The sequence below is a fragment of the Lupinus angustifolius genome, unplaced genomic scaffold (genome assembly GCF_001865875.1).
Source record: "Lupinus angustifolius cultivar Tanjil unplaced genomic scaffold, LupAngTanjil_v1.0 Scaffold_65_65, whole genome shotgun sequence".
Lineage (NCBI taxonomy): Eukaryota > Viridiplantae > Streptophyta > Magnoliopsida > Fabales > Fabaceae > Lupinus > Lupinus angustifolius.
This window is the reverse complement of record NW_017723183.1, coordinates 1-18254: the sequence shown is the minus strand read 5'-3', so window position 1 is coordinate 18254 and position 18254 is coordinate 1. Positions and strand designations below refer to the sequence as shown.

The 18254-nt window shown below is 30.5% G+C and overlaps 1 protein-coding gene and 1 long non-coding RNA gene across 2 annotated transcripts; one reads left to right on the top strand and one right to left on the bottom strand.

Annotated features, from left to right (window-relative positions):
- The first annotated feature begins 1268 nt into the window (after positions 1 to 1268).
- On the top strand, positions 1269 to 12439 carry LOC109339268 (protein NRT1/ PTR FAMILY 4.2-like). Its single transcript, XM_019576680.1, has 6 exons — positions 1269 to 1541; positions 8438 to 8555; positions 10478 to 10695; positions 10826 to 11083; positions 11322 to 11428; positions 11704 to 12439. The coding sequence occupies exons 1-6, from the start codon at positions 1269 to 1271 to the stop codon at positions 12437 to 12439; spliced, it is 1710 nt and encodes a 569-aa protein (XP_019432225.1).
- A 3831-nt stretch (positions 12440 to 16270) lies between these two features.
- On the bottom strand, positions 16271 to 18248 carry LOC109339271. Its single transcript, XR_002106646.1, has 3 exons — positions 18128 to 18248; positions 17639 to 17710; positions 16271 to 16557 (listed from the first exon to the last, which is right to left on the bottom strand). It is a non-coding gene; the product is annotated as an uncharacterized LOC109339271 (long non-coding RNA).
- Positions 18249 to 18254: the final 6 nt, after the last annotated feature.

Below are 18254 nucleotides of genomic sequence, written 5' to 3'. Positions count from 1 at the left end.
CATTTAATCGATTAAAATCACTAGTTTCTGCAATTATCTTTTGTAACCAAATTATTTTTAATTGTTACATAAACCAACTATTCACCCCCTCTATGTGAAGTTAGAGCCATTTTTAACCAAAATTTATTGACCCGATAAGAAAATTAGAGCTGTTGATAGTTTGTCACGATGTCACAGCACCAATGCATTTTTCTTTGCAAGTATTTCCTTACCCATAGCACTGCTGCTTGAATAGCTGGGTAATTTCTTTGCATCAATAGAAGGCACAAAATTAGTTCAAAAGATTCCGAAGGGAAATCAACATAATTCATTTCATTTAAGTAACTCATTACTTTATTATAAGGATGGGTTGTTTATACCCGAATTTGTTGAATTTTCCCTTCACTATTAAAGGAATTTCTTGACTCCCATGTTGTCGATCACTTTGGCCTCAATCTGACACTAGCTTGGATGATTGCCTCATTTTATTGGTTTGGAATGTACAAAGACATAGAACAGTTTATTAGGAGTTGTATCACATGCCAACAAAGCAAATATTTACCGACAAAAAAGTCGGGATTGTTACAACCTCTTTATGTGTCACACCAGGTTTGGGAGGATATCTCCATGGATTACATAACTAGTTTTCCACCTTCATTCGTTCATACTGTGATTTGGGTGGTGGTGGATCGCTTGACAAAAATTGTTCATTTTGTGGCTTTGCCAACTCACTTCACAGCTTCATAGTTGGCCTCACGATTTGTGGTTGATATTTACCGTCTCCATGGGATTCCTTGATCCATTATTTCAGACTGTGATTACTTATTCCTTACTTTGTTCTGGAAGGAATTTTTTAAGCTCCAAGATACTCGCTTGTGCTTCAGTTCTACGTGTCACCCTGAATCTGATGGTCAAACAGTGGTGGTTAACTGTTGTTTAGAAGGTTACCTTTGTTACTTTGTTGTCGAGCAACCCAAGAAGTGGTTATAGTGTCTCCATTTCGTTGAATATTGGTATAGCACCAATGAGCACTCAACCATTGGGATGTCACCATTTCTAGCCATGTATGGTCGTCTCCCTCCTACAATTATTGATTATATGCCATCGGGCGTTGGACAAGTCACTCGATAAAATCCTATCCAAAAAAAGAACTATTAGTTTCTTTGAAGGCTAACTTAAACACGACAAAGTAGAAAATGAAATCATATGTGGATAACCATCACATGGAGAGTACCTATGAACCAGGGATGTTGGTTTTACTCTGCTTACAACCATATCGGTAAACCACGATGGCTCAACGGATGTCCCACAAATTGGCCAAAGGTTATGTTGGTCCTTTCCAAGTTCGTCGGTGCATTGAAAATATTGCTTATGAGTTGACAATGCCTTCCTCCTCTCAAATCCATAATATCTTCCATGTATCACCTCTAAAATCATATGTGGGTCCAATTCCAGCAAATGGTTCCAGTCTAGTATACACTACAAATGTTCCCACAATGGACACTAATGTCTTGCTTAGGGCTAGAGACTCTCCAACTACCAACACAATTCCCACTACGGAGGTGTTCCCAGCGCACAAGTGGTGCGCTAAGCGCCAGAAACAACACCAAAATATTATTTAAAGACTTCCAACTCGAATTGTTTGATATACACTTTATAATATTGATTTGTAATACTTATTTTCGGAGATTTTAGGGAATTTAGCTCACATAGATCATAGGAAATCAGTGTAAGCACCATATGAGTTAATCTATGCTCATTTGTGAGTGGTTCTACCATCTTATGAGTTATGTATTGATCTTATCTTGCTTGCATTGTGTGAACATGAGTAGCTAAGTACTCCCTTGTTGGAAATAAGATGTAAAGGTTAGTAAGTAGGAATAATGAGGATGTTTGATGTTCATGGACAAATTGACACATCTCCATGAACTCAAGTTTCGTATTCCACTTTTATCATGTTATCTATGAAAATATGTAATGAGATTGCTTCTTAGCTGAGATTGGTTTAAGTATTCATTGATGTATTTTTAATTCGATTTATGAATGAAATGACATGATTTTTATGAATTAATCTTGCTGCACTTTTAATTCCTAATAAGTGTTTGACGAATTGCCTAGTTTGATTTTGTGAAAAGAACCTTGTGGTGAAATCTTGGTTCGATTGTCCAAAGCAAATAATTTATCATTTATGTATAAAATTAGACATAGTTGCATGTTTAATTGTCACAACGAATGCCTTTATTCATATGCTTGCTAGATACAAATTCATATTTGCATTGAAAACTCTCAAATTTGATGGTGTGCGTTACTAGACATAGAGGCACATTTGATGGTTCATAAGTCATAAATTTATCAATTTAGTTACTAGATATAGATCTAATTTTTATAAAGTATTAGTATTGGCCAAAACATTGGTGGCTAACACAATTGAGGGCATACATTAATCTCAACTCATTTGCATAGTTACTTGACATAGAGGTATGCATGTGTATCATAATCATTAATCTTGTGTTTAAAGTTTAAACTTTATTTCATAGTTGCTAAGTGACTAAAACATTAGTTTTTAGTGTATTTGAGGTCAAATACTGTACGAAATTGTACTTGTTTTATTTCTTGATTGTTTGTCAATTTACTAATATAAATAATGAGTCAATCCCGCATCCAAACTCCAACACTTTTATTATTCAAAACTTTCTCAACCAAACCAACGACAATTTGAAAACCCTTTTGAAAACTAGATTAAGATATTAATATGATTTTGAATGGTTGAGTTAGCAAGTCCTTGTGGATATGACAATCTCTTACCCTTTTTACTTGTTTGCGACAATCGAAGTTTGTATTTTTACACCTATTTGTCGGTTTAGCATAAGATAATAAGCAAGTGAGAATGTAAGTATGTGAGAGTATGTAAAATTCCTTAAGGGTGAAATCTCCTATTTGTAGTGGTGAGGTCGGTAGAATATTCCTTCATAGATGCTATTGACATGGTCGGTCAAATGGTTTGTCGGGTTTGTTCTAGACAAGTGAGGATTGCTTTTTTGTATCAGACGAACTTTGTTTGGTCCGTACTTTGCATATAGTTGATTTATGTCTCTTGTGTCTTCATGTTATATGTCCATTATGTCTACTTCTGAAAGATACAGTAGATTGTAGGTAGCATGCGACAGGTTGTACGAGTCTATGTGGTTTAGATGGCGTGACAGTAGGGTGTTAGAGATTATCTTTGTATGGCTTTGTCGTTTCTGTCCACCCAAAGGTATGTCTTTCGGGATTGTCCAGTTGTCTGGTTGAGACCGGGGGACATTCGGATGTGGCTTGTCGTTCGGTCTTGAGTTAGTAGCTATCGTCTATGCTCGATTGTGACGTGTACTTTGAAACTGTGAAGGAACATGATCCAAATCCATCCATTTGTGACTTATAGTTTAAATCTAATTCATGCTTTATCTCTTCCATATATTTTAATGTTTAAAGGTATACATATAGTATAAGAAATCATTAAATCATGTAAATTTTGATATAATATGATTAAAATAACTTCATTTAATCACATTGAATGAAATGAAGATGAAAAGTATAAATATATATTTAATTTATAAAACATCAATACAATGGAATAATATATAAAAAATCAAAAAATATTACACTTTTACTTGAAAGTTTAACAATTTCCATTTGTTGCCGCACGTGATCCTATTCGGAAGACCCTCTCAAAATAGAAACATGCTCTTTTCTGATGCAGATAGAAATATTATGAGCAGAAAATCTACATGTATATATAGTTGAATTTCTAGCCTTCTAGGTATTAGATCTCAGAATATTTAATTAAGACAATAATATATTCATCTACTAAATCGTCTTAAAAATCATTATATCCACCAGAAAGTGACATATATTATAAAGTTATATTTTTCATTAATGATTGATTAATAAGTAACATATGTCACTTTCATGTTGTTAGAAGGATTTTTAGGAGAATTTTGTAGGATTGTAGGAAATATATAAATATTCTTTCAAATATTTTGCTTTTTGGTTGGTAAAGAGGTTAAATATTTATATTTTTTCAGTTTAATATTATTTTTTAATTATTAAAGTAATGCAATTAAAAATGATGAATGAAACTAATTAAATTAAAAATTATTCGTTAAAATACTTTAGACCAGTGTGCGTTGAGATACACCAGATTTTGTAGCTTTATCTTCCTTTTATTTAATAAAATCAAGCATTTTGTGTTCTTATGGATAATTAAATACATTATTTTTTTTATAAAATTAATAAAATCATGAAATGAAAAAATCCAAATGCACTAAAGTTATAATGTATGAAATTACAAAGCCAATAACCAACAAGGTGTTAGTTTAGTAGTGTAAGCCTCCACTAGATTCCCAAGGTCGAGAGCTCGATTCCTGAGAGTGACACTTGTTGATAAGAACAATCATGAACTCTGAAAGAGATTAGTTTTTTACCGAAAAATGTGATAAGATATCCTCACATAGTACCTAAAAAAGTACAAAGTCTATAACTAAAGAGCTTATGTGCAAAGATTTATAAAGAGTCACTAAATCATTCATCATTCATTTATATTACTTTACTTTTTCTGAAATTTAATAACGATTAAATATATGTATGGTGAATGATATAATAACTGTATAAAAAACTCTTACACTGTAAATTCAAATATCCTTTTCTCATAATAAAATGAAGAATTTGTCCTTTTAATAATAAAATCAAAGATTAGTCCTTAATATCCCAGCATCCAATTGTAATTGTGTTCAAACTTCAAAGGTTGCTAAAAAAATAGTTAGGATTCTTTTCCTTTAAGTCTTAGTGACTTTTAATTTTTTTCTTGTCGCCATTCTGTGTTCTTTTGAATTAATTAAATACAAGAACTGTATCTAGAAAAGGAATGAAATCACAAAGCCATTCACATTTGAAGCTAGAGAATCCAAAAGTTCTAGCTATATATATCCATTTCTGCCTATAAACAAAAGTGCAAAGGAATCCATATTGAGTGACAAAAATCTATCATCATGGTATATTTCAGAAAACTACATAGCAGTGTTCATATTTCATTTTTTTATTTGATAGAGTATAATATTTATGTAGTTATTAGTGCATCATCCACCATTCATTTATATTACTTTTATTTAAACTAGTGTGTCGACAGTCACTTCGTGTCTGTCGACCCACATTGTTATTTTATTGTATTAAATATTTAATTTTTATATATTTCATTTTAGAGAATTATATTACTTTTTTATTGAACATAGATAATATTATAATTTATGTAAAAGAAAAATATGATAATGAACTGTAATATTATTAAAACTTACATTAAAAATTGCATTGGTGATTTGATATTTTTTATGTATGTAATAGAAAATTGGGACATTCGGATGTGGCTTGTCATTCGGTCTTGAGTTAGTAGTCATCGTATATGCTCGATTGTGATGTGTACTTTAGAACTAGGAAGGATCATGATCCTAGTCCATCCATTTGCGACTCATAGTTTAAATCCAATTCATACTTTATCTATTCCATATATTTTAATGTTTAAAGGTATACATATAGTATAAGAAATTATTAAATCATGTAAATTTTGATATAATATGATTAATTGAATGAAATGAAGATGAAGACTATAAATATATATTTAATTTATAAAACATCAAAACAATGGAATAATATAAAAAAATCAAAAAATATTACATTTTTACTTGAAAGTTTAACGATTTCCATTTGCTACCGCACGTGATCCTATTGGGAAGACCCTCTCAAAATAGAAACATACTCTTTTCTGATTCAGATAGAAATATTATGAGTAGGAAAATATATTGAATTTCTAGCATTTTAGGGATTAGAACTCAGAATATTTAATTAAGACAATAATATATTCATCTACTAAATCCTCTTAAAAATCATTATATCCATAAGAAATTAACATATATTATAATGTCATATTTTTTATTAATGGTTGATTTATAAGTAACATATGTCACTTTCATGTTGTTAGGAGGATTTTTAGGAGAATTTTGTAGGATTGTAGGAAATATATAATTATTCTTTCAATATTTTGCTTTTTGGTTGGTAAAGAGGTTAAATATTTATATTTTTTCAGTTTAATATTATTTTTTAATTATTAAAATAATGCAATTAAAAATGATGAATGAATCTAATTAAATAAAAAATTATTCGCTAAAATACTTTAGACCAGTGTGCGTTGAGATACACCAGATTTTGTAGCTTTATCTTCCTTTTATTTAATAAAATCAAGCATTTTGTGTTCTTATGGATAATTAAATACATCATTTGTTTTTATAAAATTAATAAAATCATGAAATGAAAAAAATCCAAATGCACTAAAGTTCTAATGTATGAAAGTACAAAGCCAATAATCCATGATGTATTAGTCTAGTAGTGTCAACCCTCACTAGATTCCCAAGGTCGAGAGTTCAATTCTTGAGAACGACATTTATTGATAATGACAGTCACGAACTTTGAAAAAGATTAGTTCATTACCGAAAAAGGTGATAAAATATCCTTATATAGTACCTAAAAAAGTACAAAGTCAATAATTAAAGAGCTTATTTGCAAAGATTTATAAAGAGTCACTAAATTATTCATCATTCATTTATATTACTTTACTTTTTCTAAAGATTTAATAATGATTAAATATATGTATGGTGAATGATATAATGACTGTGAAAAACTCTTACACCGTAAGTTCAAATATCCTTTTCTCATAATAAAATGAAGAACTATGTGGTGAAAACAGCTTACTTGGCTCAGATGAATGACCCCAATCTTCTTTAGGTATTGTGCTAAAAAATTGTTGGATTAATTGTTCGCCTTCAAATGTTTTTTGTTTTGTCTGGAAACTCTTAAGAGGTCGGCTCCCAACAAAGGATGAACTTCTTAAGAGGAATATTATTGTGAGGGCGGAATATATGGTATATACTTTTTGCAACAATCATATTGAAACTATTGACCACTTGTTTATATCTTGTGACTTTGTTGCAAGTGTTTGGAAAGGTTTTTATTCTTGGCTTGAAGTTCCTATCACAATACCTTCAACAATTATGAATTTTTTCAAGCTTCATGATACTCTTAAAAGCGGTACTTGTGTAAAGTTGTGGCGAATGCTTTGGTTCGCGGTGGTTTGGTCAGTGTGAATTATGAGAAATGAAGTTATCTTTCAGGATAAGACTCTAAGCTATGTGCATTTAATGGATTTGATTCAAACTATATCGTGGATTTGGTTTATCTCTTTTGTTTCTCATAAATCTTTGTCATTTGCTAATTGGTGTATGGATCCTAATCTTTGTTTAACGCTAAGTGCGACTAAATTGTGAATTGTTTCCTTTCTTGTATGGGTAGGTACCCCTTGTGCTCCTTTAATGCAATTTTTCTTTATCAAAAAAATAAAATAATAAAATCAAAGATTAGTCCTTAATATCCCAGCATCCAATTGTAATTGTGTTCAAACTTCAAAGGTTGCTAAAAACTAGTTAGGATTCTTTTCCTTTAAGTCTTAGTGACTTTACTTTTTTTCTTGTCGCCATTCTGTGTTCTTTTGAATTAATTAAATACAAGAACTGTATCTAGAAAAGGAATGAAATCACAAAGCCATTCACATTTGAAGCTAGAGAATCCAAAAGTTCTAGCTATATATATCCATTTCTGCCTATAAACAAAAGTGCAAAGGAATCCATTTGAGTGACAAAAACCTATCATCATGGTATATTTCAGAAAACTAGCAGTTTCATATTTTTTATTTGATAGAGTGTAATATTTATGTAGTTGTAAATAGTTAGTATATCATCCACCATTTATTTGTGTTACTTTTATTTAAACTAGCGTGTCAACAGCCACTTCGTACCTGTCGACCCACATTTTTATTCTATTGTATGAAATGTTTATTTTTTATGTATTTCATTTTAAGAATTATATTACTTTTTTATTGAGTATAGATAATATTATAATTTTTGTAATAGAAAAATATGATAATCAACTGTGATATTACTAAAACTTACATTAAAAATTGCATCAGTGATTTGATATTTTTTGTGTAGGTAACTTACTCTAACTTCCATTAATATTTCTTTTTTTATGTGAGAAAACATTATAGTAATAGTTAAGTAGAAGGATAAAATAGGCAAAAGAAAATTATACCATATGTAGGTAGTTATAAGATGTTTTGACTTTATGTATAGTATAAATATAGAAGTATAGATATAGATGTCAATAATAATTATAAATGAATGGTGGATGATATAATGACACTGTAAAAGTTTCTTACGTTGTCGGTGTATATATTAGTTTCTCTTTATTTAACTATTAGTGTGACATAAATTTCAATGAAAAATCATGCTAAATATACAGTTAACTCTAACTCTTCGATATTAAAGGATTAATTTCTACTTTTTCAATTTCTGAAAAAAATCATTTTTTTGTTCTTCAGAGTTTAGAATCACGGGAAGCATTGATCAGTAATGAAAGTGATGATTATGTTGATTACAAAGGAAGGAAAGCTGATCCAAGAAAACATGGTGGAGTTCGAGCTGCTAGCCTTGCATGCAGTAAGCTAAATATTCATTTATTCTTATTTTCTTACTATATTTGCTTTTTGGTAAATCGAATATTTATTCTTAAAACTAAATTTTTTGTCAACAATTATGTGTATTTATGGTAACAATGGTTTGCCTTCTATCAGTGTATTTTTATTTATTTTATCGCATCTATTTATTAAACTTTGCCTCATGTACACTTTAATATCAAATGTTTTTTTATTAGGTCAATATGTTATTAATCATTTATAAATACTAATGCGTTGATATTATTATCCGAAAGATCAACCCACATTTATATTGTTTGAAATTTTTGTACAATCTTTACATCATAAAAATGTCAACAATAATAATTTTTAGTTGAATATACTTAATTTATCTGACTTATGTATTATTCAATGTTGTGAAACCCGAGTCGGATATCAATCTGGAAGATGTCTCGTATTATGTATAATTGGTTTAAATGATTAAACTATTTGGCTGGACTGAGTGATTTCATATATAATTAATAATTATCTATAATTATATAATTATATATAAATACAAAATTTTATATAATTATATTAAAGTTATATATCTCAATTTTTTAGATTAGAATAAAAAAATATTACCTTTAATATTTCATTTTTTAATTTTAAATGAATTGTCGAGTTCACTTTTCGGGTTGTTTTATTAAATTGGATTTAACAAAGTCGAACTGAAATTTTCAAAGTTCAAACCGAACCAACCGTTCATTCAATTAAGACTCCAAACCAAAGTCGTTTTCAAAATCGGTTAGTGATTAGACTGGTCGGACCTTCTTGCAAAAACATGTGGGATTTAGAGAAGGGAAATTTTGGGATTAAAAATTACATTTGTTAAATTACTTAAATGTCATTTAGTAATATTTTGACTTTATATAGTAATAGTGTAATTTTATTTAAGAGTCATTAATGATTAACATATAAATGATACATTGAGAATTTAAAAAACTTTAAGTACATAGACTATTTTCTCATTAATATAAGAAAAGAATTAATTTAATAGTTCATATTCATATACAGTCAAGATGTAAATTCTTTTACATTATTAATAAATCATTAATTATTCATGTATGTTATTTTATAATAAATGATTAGTTGAAAGTGAAAAGTCTTGCACCTTTATTGTATTGAATATTTTATTGTAACAATATTTTAAATATATATATATATACATGAATTTACTTAAAACCTTGAAAAAGATGTATATTTTTAGACAACTACTAGTTTCGATACACACAAAAAAATACCAATTTAAATATTTAGTAGGAAGAGTTTGTGTTGATTGCTTCCAATAAATGAAGGCTACGTGTGATTTACAAAGTATAATGTCAAAACCATAAATATAATCTTTCTCTAGTTCAATGGTGAGCCAAGTTTAGAAAACATGTATACGTGTTTTACGAAAATTATGAGTTATGAGGAACTAGTTTAACTGTTTTATATTTCCTTTTCAGTATTATTGTCCACTTGAAATTTGGACATGAATATTGTTGGGAAGTAATCATGTTCAACATTCTTTTAGGCATAGTTTAAATATATCGCTTCATTGTAAATTGATTTTGAATAGACATTGTTATGATTCAGCTATTGTTGGTCAAAAGATACCTTTAATCCTAAGGGAACATTACACCTAGTCTGACATGCTTATATGAAGGCTACATGTTGGGAAGTAAATCTCACATTAACAATTGCATTCTTGGCATAGTTTAAATAAAAATGAAAAATGTAGTACCATATAGCAATACTAGAAATATATTCTTGCTATGTAATTCTCCACAGTTTCAAATTTTCTATAAGTTAGCTTTAAAATCGATCAAACCAATCAATAAGATTCAACAATCAGATTATCATATGCAAATTGTTATGAAAAGTTATTAATAAAAATTAACAATATGTGTTTTTTAATCGTAGTTGTGGAGCTGATCCAAACTTTGGTCTTCTTGGGCAATAGTATGAACCTAGTTCGCTATTTCTTGAAGTACATGCATTACTCTGTTGCTCAATCTTCAAACATGCTTACCAACTTCGTGGGAATTTCCTATTTTCTCACAATTGTTGCCGGATATATCAATGACTCTTACTTAACAAAATTAACTGCTTTTGTACTTTATGCTACCATAGAGTTATTGGTATGACGTTTTCATCTATCTCTTGTTCTAATTTTAAAATCGTTAATAAACAACGTAAGAAATACAATTGGAAAATATCTAAACATTTTATTTTTCATGTGACTCAAACTAAAGACTTGAACTTTTGCAGGGAGTCATATTGCTAACTTACCAAGCTAAAAACTCGAATTTGCTACCACCCGAGAATGAAACACCTTCGACTTTTCAAGCTGCTATTCTTTATATTGGACTTGGTGCTATGGCCATAGGAATTGGAGGATCCAAGGCTACCTTGCCTACACATGGTGCTGATCAGCTTGATCATACCAAGCAAAGCCTCATTTCCTCATTCTTCAATTGGTATTACATTTCGATAACCATAGGAGGCATTTTAGCATCAACTTTAATGGTTTGGATTGAAGAGAATTTTGGTTGGGGTTGGAGTTTTATGATATCAGCTATACTCTTGTGTTGTTCCATTTCCATTTTTTCAGCTGGTTTTTCATTATATAGATGCAAGAAACCTAGTGGAAGTCCCATAAAAAGGATAATTAAGGTGATACATATGTTTGCAATATTCAACTAAAAAAATCTGCTAATTGATTAAGTATTGTTAAATGTGAATTTCTTCAATCCTTTGTTTCAAGGTGATTGTTGCTTCAAAGCAGAATACGAATGACACCACAACAATTGAGGTATATCAGAGTGCCAAAGAACAATCATATGCAAAAGAGAAGTCTTATGATAAATTCAAGTAAGTTCTTCATTATTCATTATGATCATAATTTATTGATTGAAGTGATTTAAGATATATATGATAAGTACTATCATCTCAAGTCTCATTCATTTTGTATTATACTATAGGTCCTCTGAAATCTTTCAATCAATTATTTTAGCAAAAGAATAATTCTCTTTATCACATTCACTCGCACATATGCTCTAATTGTAGTACAAACTATTGAAATGAGAATGACAAAAGAGAAGTATTTAGTGAACTAGATATTGTGTAAACTGGTAAAACTTTTGCAGGTTTCTGAATAAAGCTTTAAATGATGACACAATTGAGGTTGCCCAGGTTGAGGAGACTAAGGCGTTCCTCAGTCTTCTTCCCATCTTTGCAACGACATTTTTGTTGAACTGTGTTGTGGCTCAATTGATGACATTCTCAGTACAGCAAGGGAATTTCATGAATAGAAAAATATACAATTTTACACTCACCACTCAGTCTATATCTATGATTCCCCTAGTTGCCGTCCTTGTTTTATTATACTTACTTGAACAATCTAAACGCTTTTATGGCAACAACGAAGCAATTAATAAAATTTATCAACCACTTGTAAGAATAGGAGTGGGATTAGCAGGATCAACAGTGTCTATGGCAGTGGGTGCAATAGTTGAATATAAGAGGTTGAAAGAATTCAATAAGGGGAATTTAATGTCTGCATTTTGGCTAATCGCGCAAACCCTCTTATCATCATTATCAGAGGTAATTACAGTGGGAGGAACGCTTGAACTTTTCTACTCAAAAGCACCAAATGGCATGAGAAGCATTTGTACTTCATTGTCATGGTGCTCAACCTCCATGGGTTACTTCCTCAGCACAGTGCTCGTGACTGTATGCAATTCAGTTAGTGGAAGATTTGGTCAAGCATGGATTGGAGGACAAGATCTTAATCATGATAGGCTGGATCTTTTTTATGCTCTTCTTTCCTTTCTTAGCTTAATTAACTTCGTTGTTTTTGTTATCCTTGCTAGGGGGTTCTAAACAAGACTTGAATATCTTTACATTGACAATGTAAACATTGATATACAATCATTATATCATTCATCATTTATTTGTACTATTTTTTTGAAGAATTGATAAAAATTAAACATGAATGGTAGATGATATAAAAACAATGTATAGAAATCATACATTATCAATACATACTAAATAAAATAAATCACTTGGTCATGTAACATGTGAGAAATGCTCCATAAATAAAGATTTAGTAACTTATCCTGTGTCAATGTAATCTTTTGAATATATTTACCCTTTGGACATCATGCAACAGATTCAAATTAATACCCTATCTATGATTCTGGTGCCAAATTCAAACACTTTGTATTGTACAAAATACAATTTCAAAAATAATAAAATAGAATTAAATGACAATTTTGAGAAAAAAAGATAATATAGAAACCAATATTTGTTAGGTATTAGTGACAGAATACACCTAGAAGAGGGGTTTGAATAGGTGTCGGGTTCCCAAATACCACTATAGGCAACAAAGTCATATTCTGGAAAATCACTCAGTTAATCGATTAAAGGAATTCCTTAATTGATTAAACCACAATTAACAGACAGTTGTCGAATGCCTCAATTACACAACCAATTACAGATTATACAAAAATGATATAGCAAATATATTTGAATAGAAATGATCTTTATATGGCATTATTACTATATCCAAATTATCAGCTACAATAGGTAATTAAAAGCTAGTTAAAACATTAAAGAGATAAGGGAAAGAAACAACTTATAACAAGGTTTTTATACTGTTCGCTTTGCAGTCCACTGCAAAACTACATTCAATCCTCCCATTTGATCTGAGAGATTTTCTTCACTCAAATTGAAGCCAATGTATCTTACATACACACTTCCAATTACAAGGCCTTGAACGCTACCTTCTTAAAATCCCAGAACCCCTACCTTGGTTTGACGTTAACAATCGCCTAGGCAAACCTTTCCTACGATCCAGCCCCAACCAAGAGTATGTTCTAAACTCAAGACCTCCAAGTCTTGGTGAAGACTCTCTGTATCTCGTTGGTGGTACGACACCAAGAGACGACTTCCTTTGTTACACAAAATACAACAAAAACAGAATAATGTGAAGCACTAAAAGGCTTAAATGTTACAATCAAGAACAATCTAAAAACCTATACAAATCTCTCAATTACCAAGAATATGTATAAGATCAGAATCATGAAGAACATGCAATTTCCACTCTTAAGAAATCTCTAAACAATAACGAAAGAATCATGCAAGATCAAGATAGAATGATGAACACATTTAATCACATGGAATGGATGACAAGTTAATCCCTAAGCATGATACTATCTCACTCTAATCTCATATGCAATTCTCTATGCCTATATGACATACATTGAACATGAAAATATGCAACTTAGCAATTCTAAACTGAATGAATGAAAGATCTAAAATCGTATTTGAAATCTGTTGAAAAAACAGTTTATATAGAAAAGTTGTTAAATGCCTAGTTCATCGATTGTGTAGCCTATTAATCGATTAACGGGCTATTTGAGAATAATTGAAATCCATTTTTCAGTTATCTGATGAAAATGTTAAAATTGTTTTCTCGTTAATTGATTAAAGTTGTACTGGATCGATTAACTGACATATTTTTAGTTAAGATATTAAATGGTAAACTACCTATATGTTATGCTTATCAACTATACATGTTTTACTTTTATGTTTTGCCTAAAATGCACAAAAAGCATCTATGATTAATGCATGAACATATAATAAACTAGATGGCATGTCTCATGTAAATGATATGATAGTTTTTAGGATTTGCATCTAGGTTTACCTAACCTAGACTCAAAAACTAAGACACATATATAAGACTCTAGTCTAGACATGAAGCTCTTAATCTTTGACGTGTTGATTTGTTGAATTATATTTAAGCTTTCACTAAGTCCTTTATCTTCATCAAAACATAGACAAGCTAAGTGATATCTTGACACTTTTGCACTTTCAATATTTCATTAAGATACATCCAATTTTCCAAATTTGTCACTAGCAATTTCTTCACTAATTAACCAAAGTATCAAGTCATAGTTTAACTAAGTGCTAGAGCAATATTACATGAGTTGCTAAATCGACTAAATTATTAAATTTTAGTGAATTTGAAGTCCAATATTGTATAAGAATCATACTTGTTTATTTAATTGAATGTTTCCAAACTTACTAAAATGAATATGAAGTGAATCCCAAAAAAGATATATACAACAGATCCAATAGAATAAATGTATTTAATATCATCCTTCCTTTCACTGTTTGCTTATTATAATATGATGAAATTTTTCTATGTCATCTAAAAGTGGAATCAAAATTTTAAAATCCTAATTTGCTTCAAGTATTCATAATTTTAGTATTATTTTCATATTTTAAATATATAGGTTCAAGTCCTTGATGTGTATTTTCTGAAAAATACAAACAAAAAAATCTTATACAAAATATTTTGACCAGTACATTACATTATGATTTGACCAATTAATACCAATTCAACCAACGATAGAGTATTGATAGCTATGGTCTATTAAATGTATAAGATTATGTTGGAAAATGATGGTTTTAAAGTGATTTTAATGCATATTAATGTGACCATTTATGATGACTTTTGGTGTTATAAAATGAAAAAATTCATTACTCCCACATTACTTGGAGGATGAAGGTTGAAACACTTTATAAGCATGAAGTTCTCTCATTGGGGTGTGCCACAAGTGGTACAATGAGTTTTGTGAGGTGGGTGTGGAGTCAAAGAAATAGACCATAGCTATCAATATCTCTTCACACACATGCGATCGCACGCCACACACACATGGGTGTGGAGTCACAGAAAGAAACCTCTCCACACACATGCGATTGGGAGAGTAGACCATAGCTATCAACATTCTTTTTAAATTAATTTTATTTATTATTTTTTGGGGCATTTGGGATTGGACCGTCTGGCTGACCAAGTCAAAATCGTGTTGCACCAGGTGTGACTATGTCAGCACACGGTTGGAGAGTAGAGATGGCAAAATGGGCACTGCCCGCAAAGCCCGCATTTTTTTTTTGCAGGCAAGACATACAAATTTTGCTCATTTTCCCATTTCGCCCGACCCGTTTTGCCCGCCAAGTTTGCGGGCATTTCCATTGGGCATGAGGGCGGCCTATAAACATAATTTTAGGAAAAAGTCAGAAAATTTTAAATAAGTTATGATGTAATGTAATTTTTAATCCCAATGGAGAGTGAGGGAGAAGAACTCGGTCAAGGGAGGTAGATCTGTGTGATAAGTTTTCCACCATCGGATCATGTTATCGTTTGGGATCTTACCATCCAATTGAACCATCGGGTGAAGGGACTGTTGGAGGCCTTAGGCTATAAATAAAGGCATTGTAACAACCCGATTCTTTTGTGAAATAAATAAATAAATAAAAAATGTTTTTATAGAATTTATTTCTCAACAACTATTTATGACTATGAATTTCTTCATTCATAGATTTTATTTATTGTGGATACATTTAATAAATATGAGTTTCTAATTAAAAACCATGGCCCAAATGACATAACAATATATTTTTAAGACTTCAACAATTCAAGTTCATTTTCTATAATTATGTGAATAAATAATTTTTTTTCCAAGAATCAATTGTCCTTATTTTAATGACTAAGTATATATATTTACTTATCAATACTTTTGTCATTCTAAAGCAACCTAATAAAAGCACATGTGATAATATCCATCAAAATGTTATGACTAAAAGTCATATATAACATGTTTTACAAACAACTACATAATAACTATGATCTATCTATGAGAATGCAATTTCTAGTTAGTTTTAGTTGCATACATACAAATAACTTATAGTTTTTCCAAGTAAAGTAAAACTTGTGTTCCTAGAGTATCAGAAGTTAATTTCATCCTTACAACAGGGTACCCCAATACACAAAAACATAACACAAAACAGAACACCTAAGGTAACCCATTTTACCAGTCTTCCAAAAATATAAGTATCCAACATATCATTCCAATCACACACCAACCCTATATTCCTATGCTACTAACAGGAACCAGATCCTCTACCATTTCTTGGGGAGAAGTGTTGCTTGTTATCTGTATGATCATAAGATATACCAGTACACAATATACAAAAACAAAGAGAGAGTAAGTTATCCTTTTAAGGCACAATATGTGGAATTATATGGAAATTAAGTATCATAACATAATATAAATAATATATATCATAACATGGACAATCATAACTCAACATAAGCGATTATAACACAGTATAAGCGACATGACACAACATAAACGATTATAGCACAACATCAACAATCATATTATAAAATAAACATATCACATTTCTCAAACATAAAACTCAATCTCATGAGTATGGTGCATAAACTATGCAATGTATCACCAACTAGTCCAATATCAAATGCAATGCATATGAATCCATATTCAACCTTTCACTTTTCAACTCAACTCCCATTATTTTTCAACTCAACTCCTTTTGGAAAGCAATCGGGAGTACAAGACATCCTGTATGATATAATACAATAACTAAGTACACCTATCAGACCAGGTGACTCTCATACCAGGAGCTCTCTCACCGATCCAGATAACTCAAAGGGGGTGTCAGAAATCACTTGGTTAAGCAAGGCTATCCTGATCTACAGGGGATCAACCGGACCATCACTGGACTACCCTACCCAAGCAACCCTCAAGGTTTTCATGATGAATCACCATCATTAACCACCCCTATTCATTTCCCAAGATATTACTATCTTGAATCTTTCCATTCTGCCACAAACCTTCCTCCAATGTTATGATGAATGTATGTATGTCAAATACCATTTTATATGTACTGAAACTACATTTCCATTCTATTTTTATGTACATACATAAGTGTATGTAACATCAACAACAATCATTTCATTTCAACCACATCAGCTACAAATTCATCACAACATTCACACTATTTACAAACATATACTTAGGGTATCACAACATTCACAGAATCCATCACACCGTTAATTAATATGGGTTTACTAACTATACTGTTCTCAATATTGATTATTATACACACAAAAAAACAAAGGTAATACAAGCTTGCATCCGACTTTGAGGTTATCGGACCATGCTATGACACAAAGACCAAGACCACAAGGGCCAAGAATAAAGTCTCTCTCACCTTGAGTACTATGGTTGGGTGCTTGAGCTTCGCGTAAGCTTACTTGTGTTCCTTCAACACTAGAACCAATTCCTGATGACATTAACATCATCATAGCATACCAGTACTAATTAATAGAAGTACTCAAACACCAAAAACCTCATATAAAAACTTGGTCAGTAGCTATACCAAACAATGAGTTATCTTGATAACCCATTTTTGCACATAACTAAGATAACATTGTAATTTAATCCACATGAATATGTAAAATTATATATATATATATACATACACACCAATTTAACATAAAATCAATGTATTATTAGAAACTAAACAGAATGGGGAAAAACTAACCCTAATCAACATAAAGTCACTATAATCATGTGAAATAGTATCTATAAATGATAGATTAACATACAATTATCATCATATGTTCTATTGTTGATGCTCATATAAACATGCATCCTAAAAACTGGAGAAGAAAACAAAATACCAACAAAAGGAACTCACCTTTTTGCTACACCTTCACTCAATAGAAGGTAGAGAGGAGTAGAGAAAGAAAGAGATAAAGAAAGAGAATGAGAGAAAGGAAAAGAAAAACAATGGAGGAAGAAGATAATGACTCACCACTTTTCTT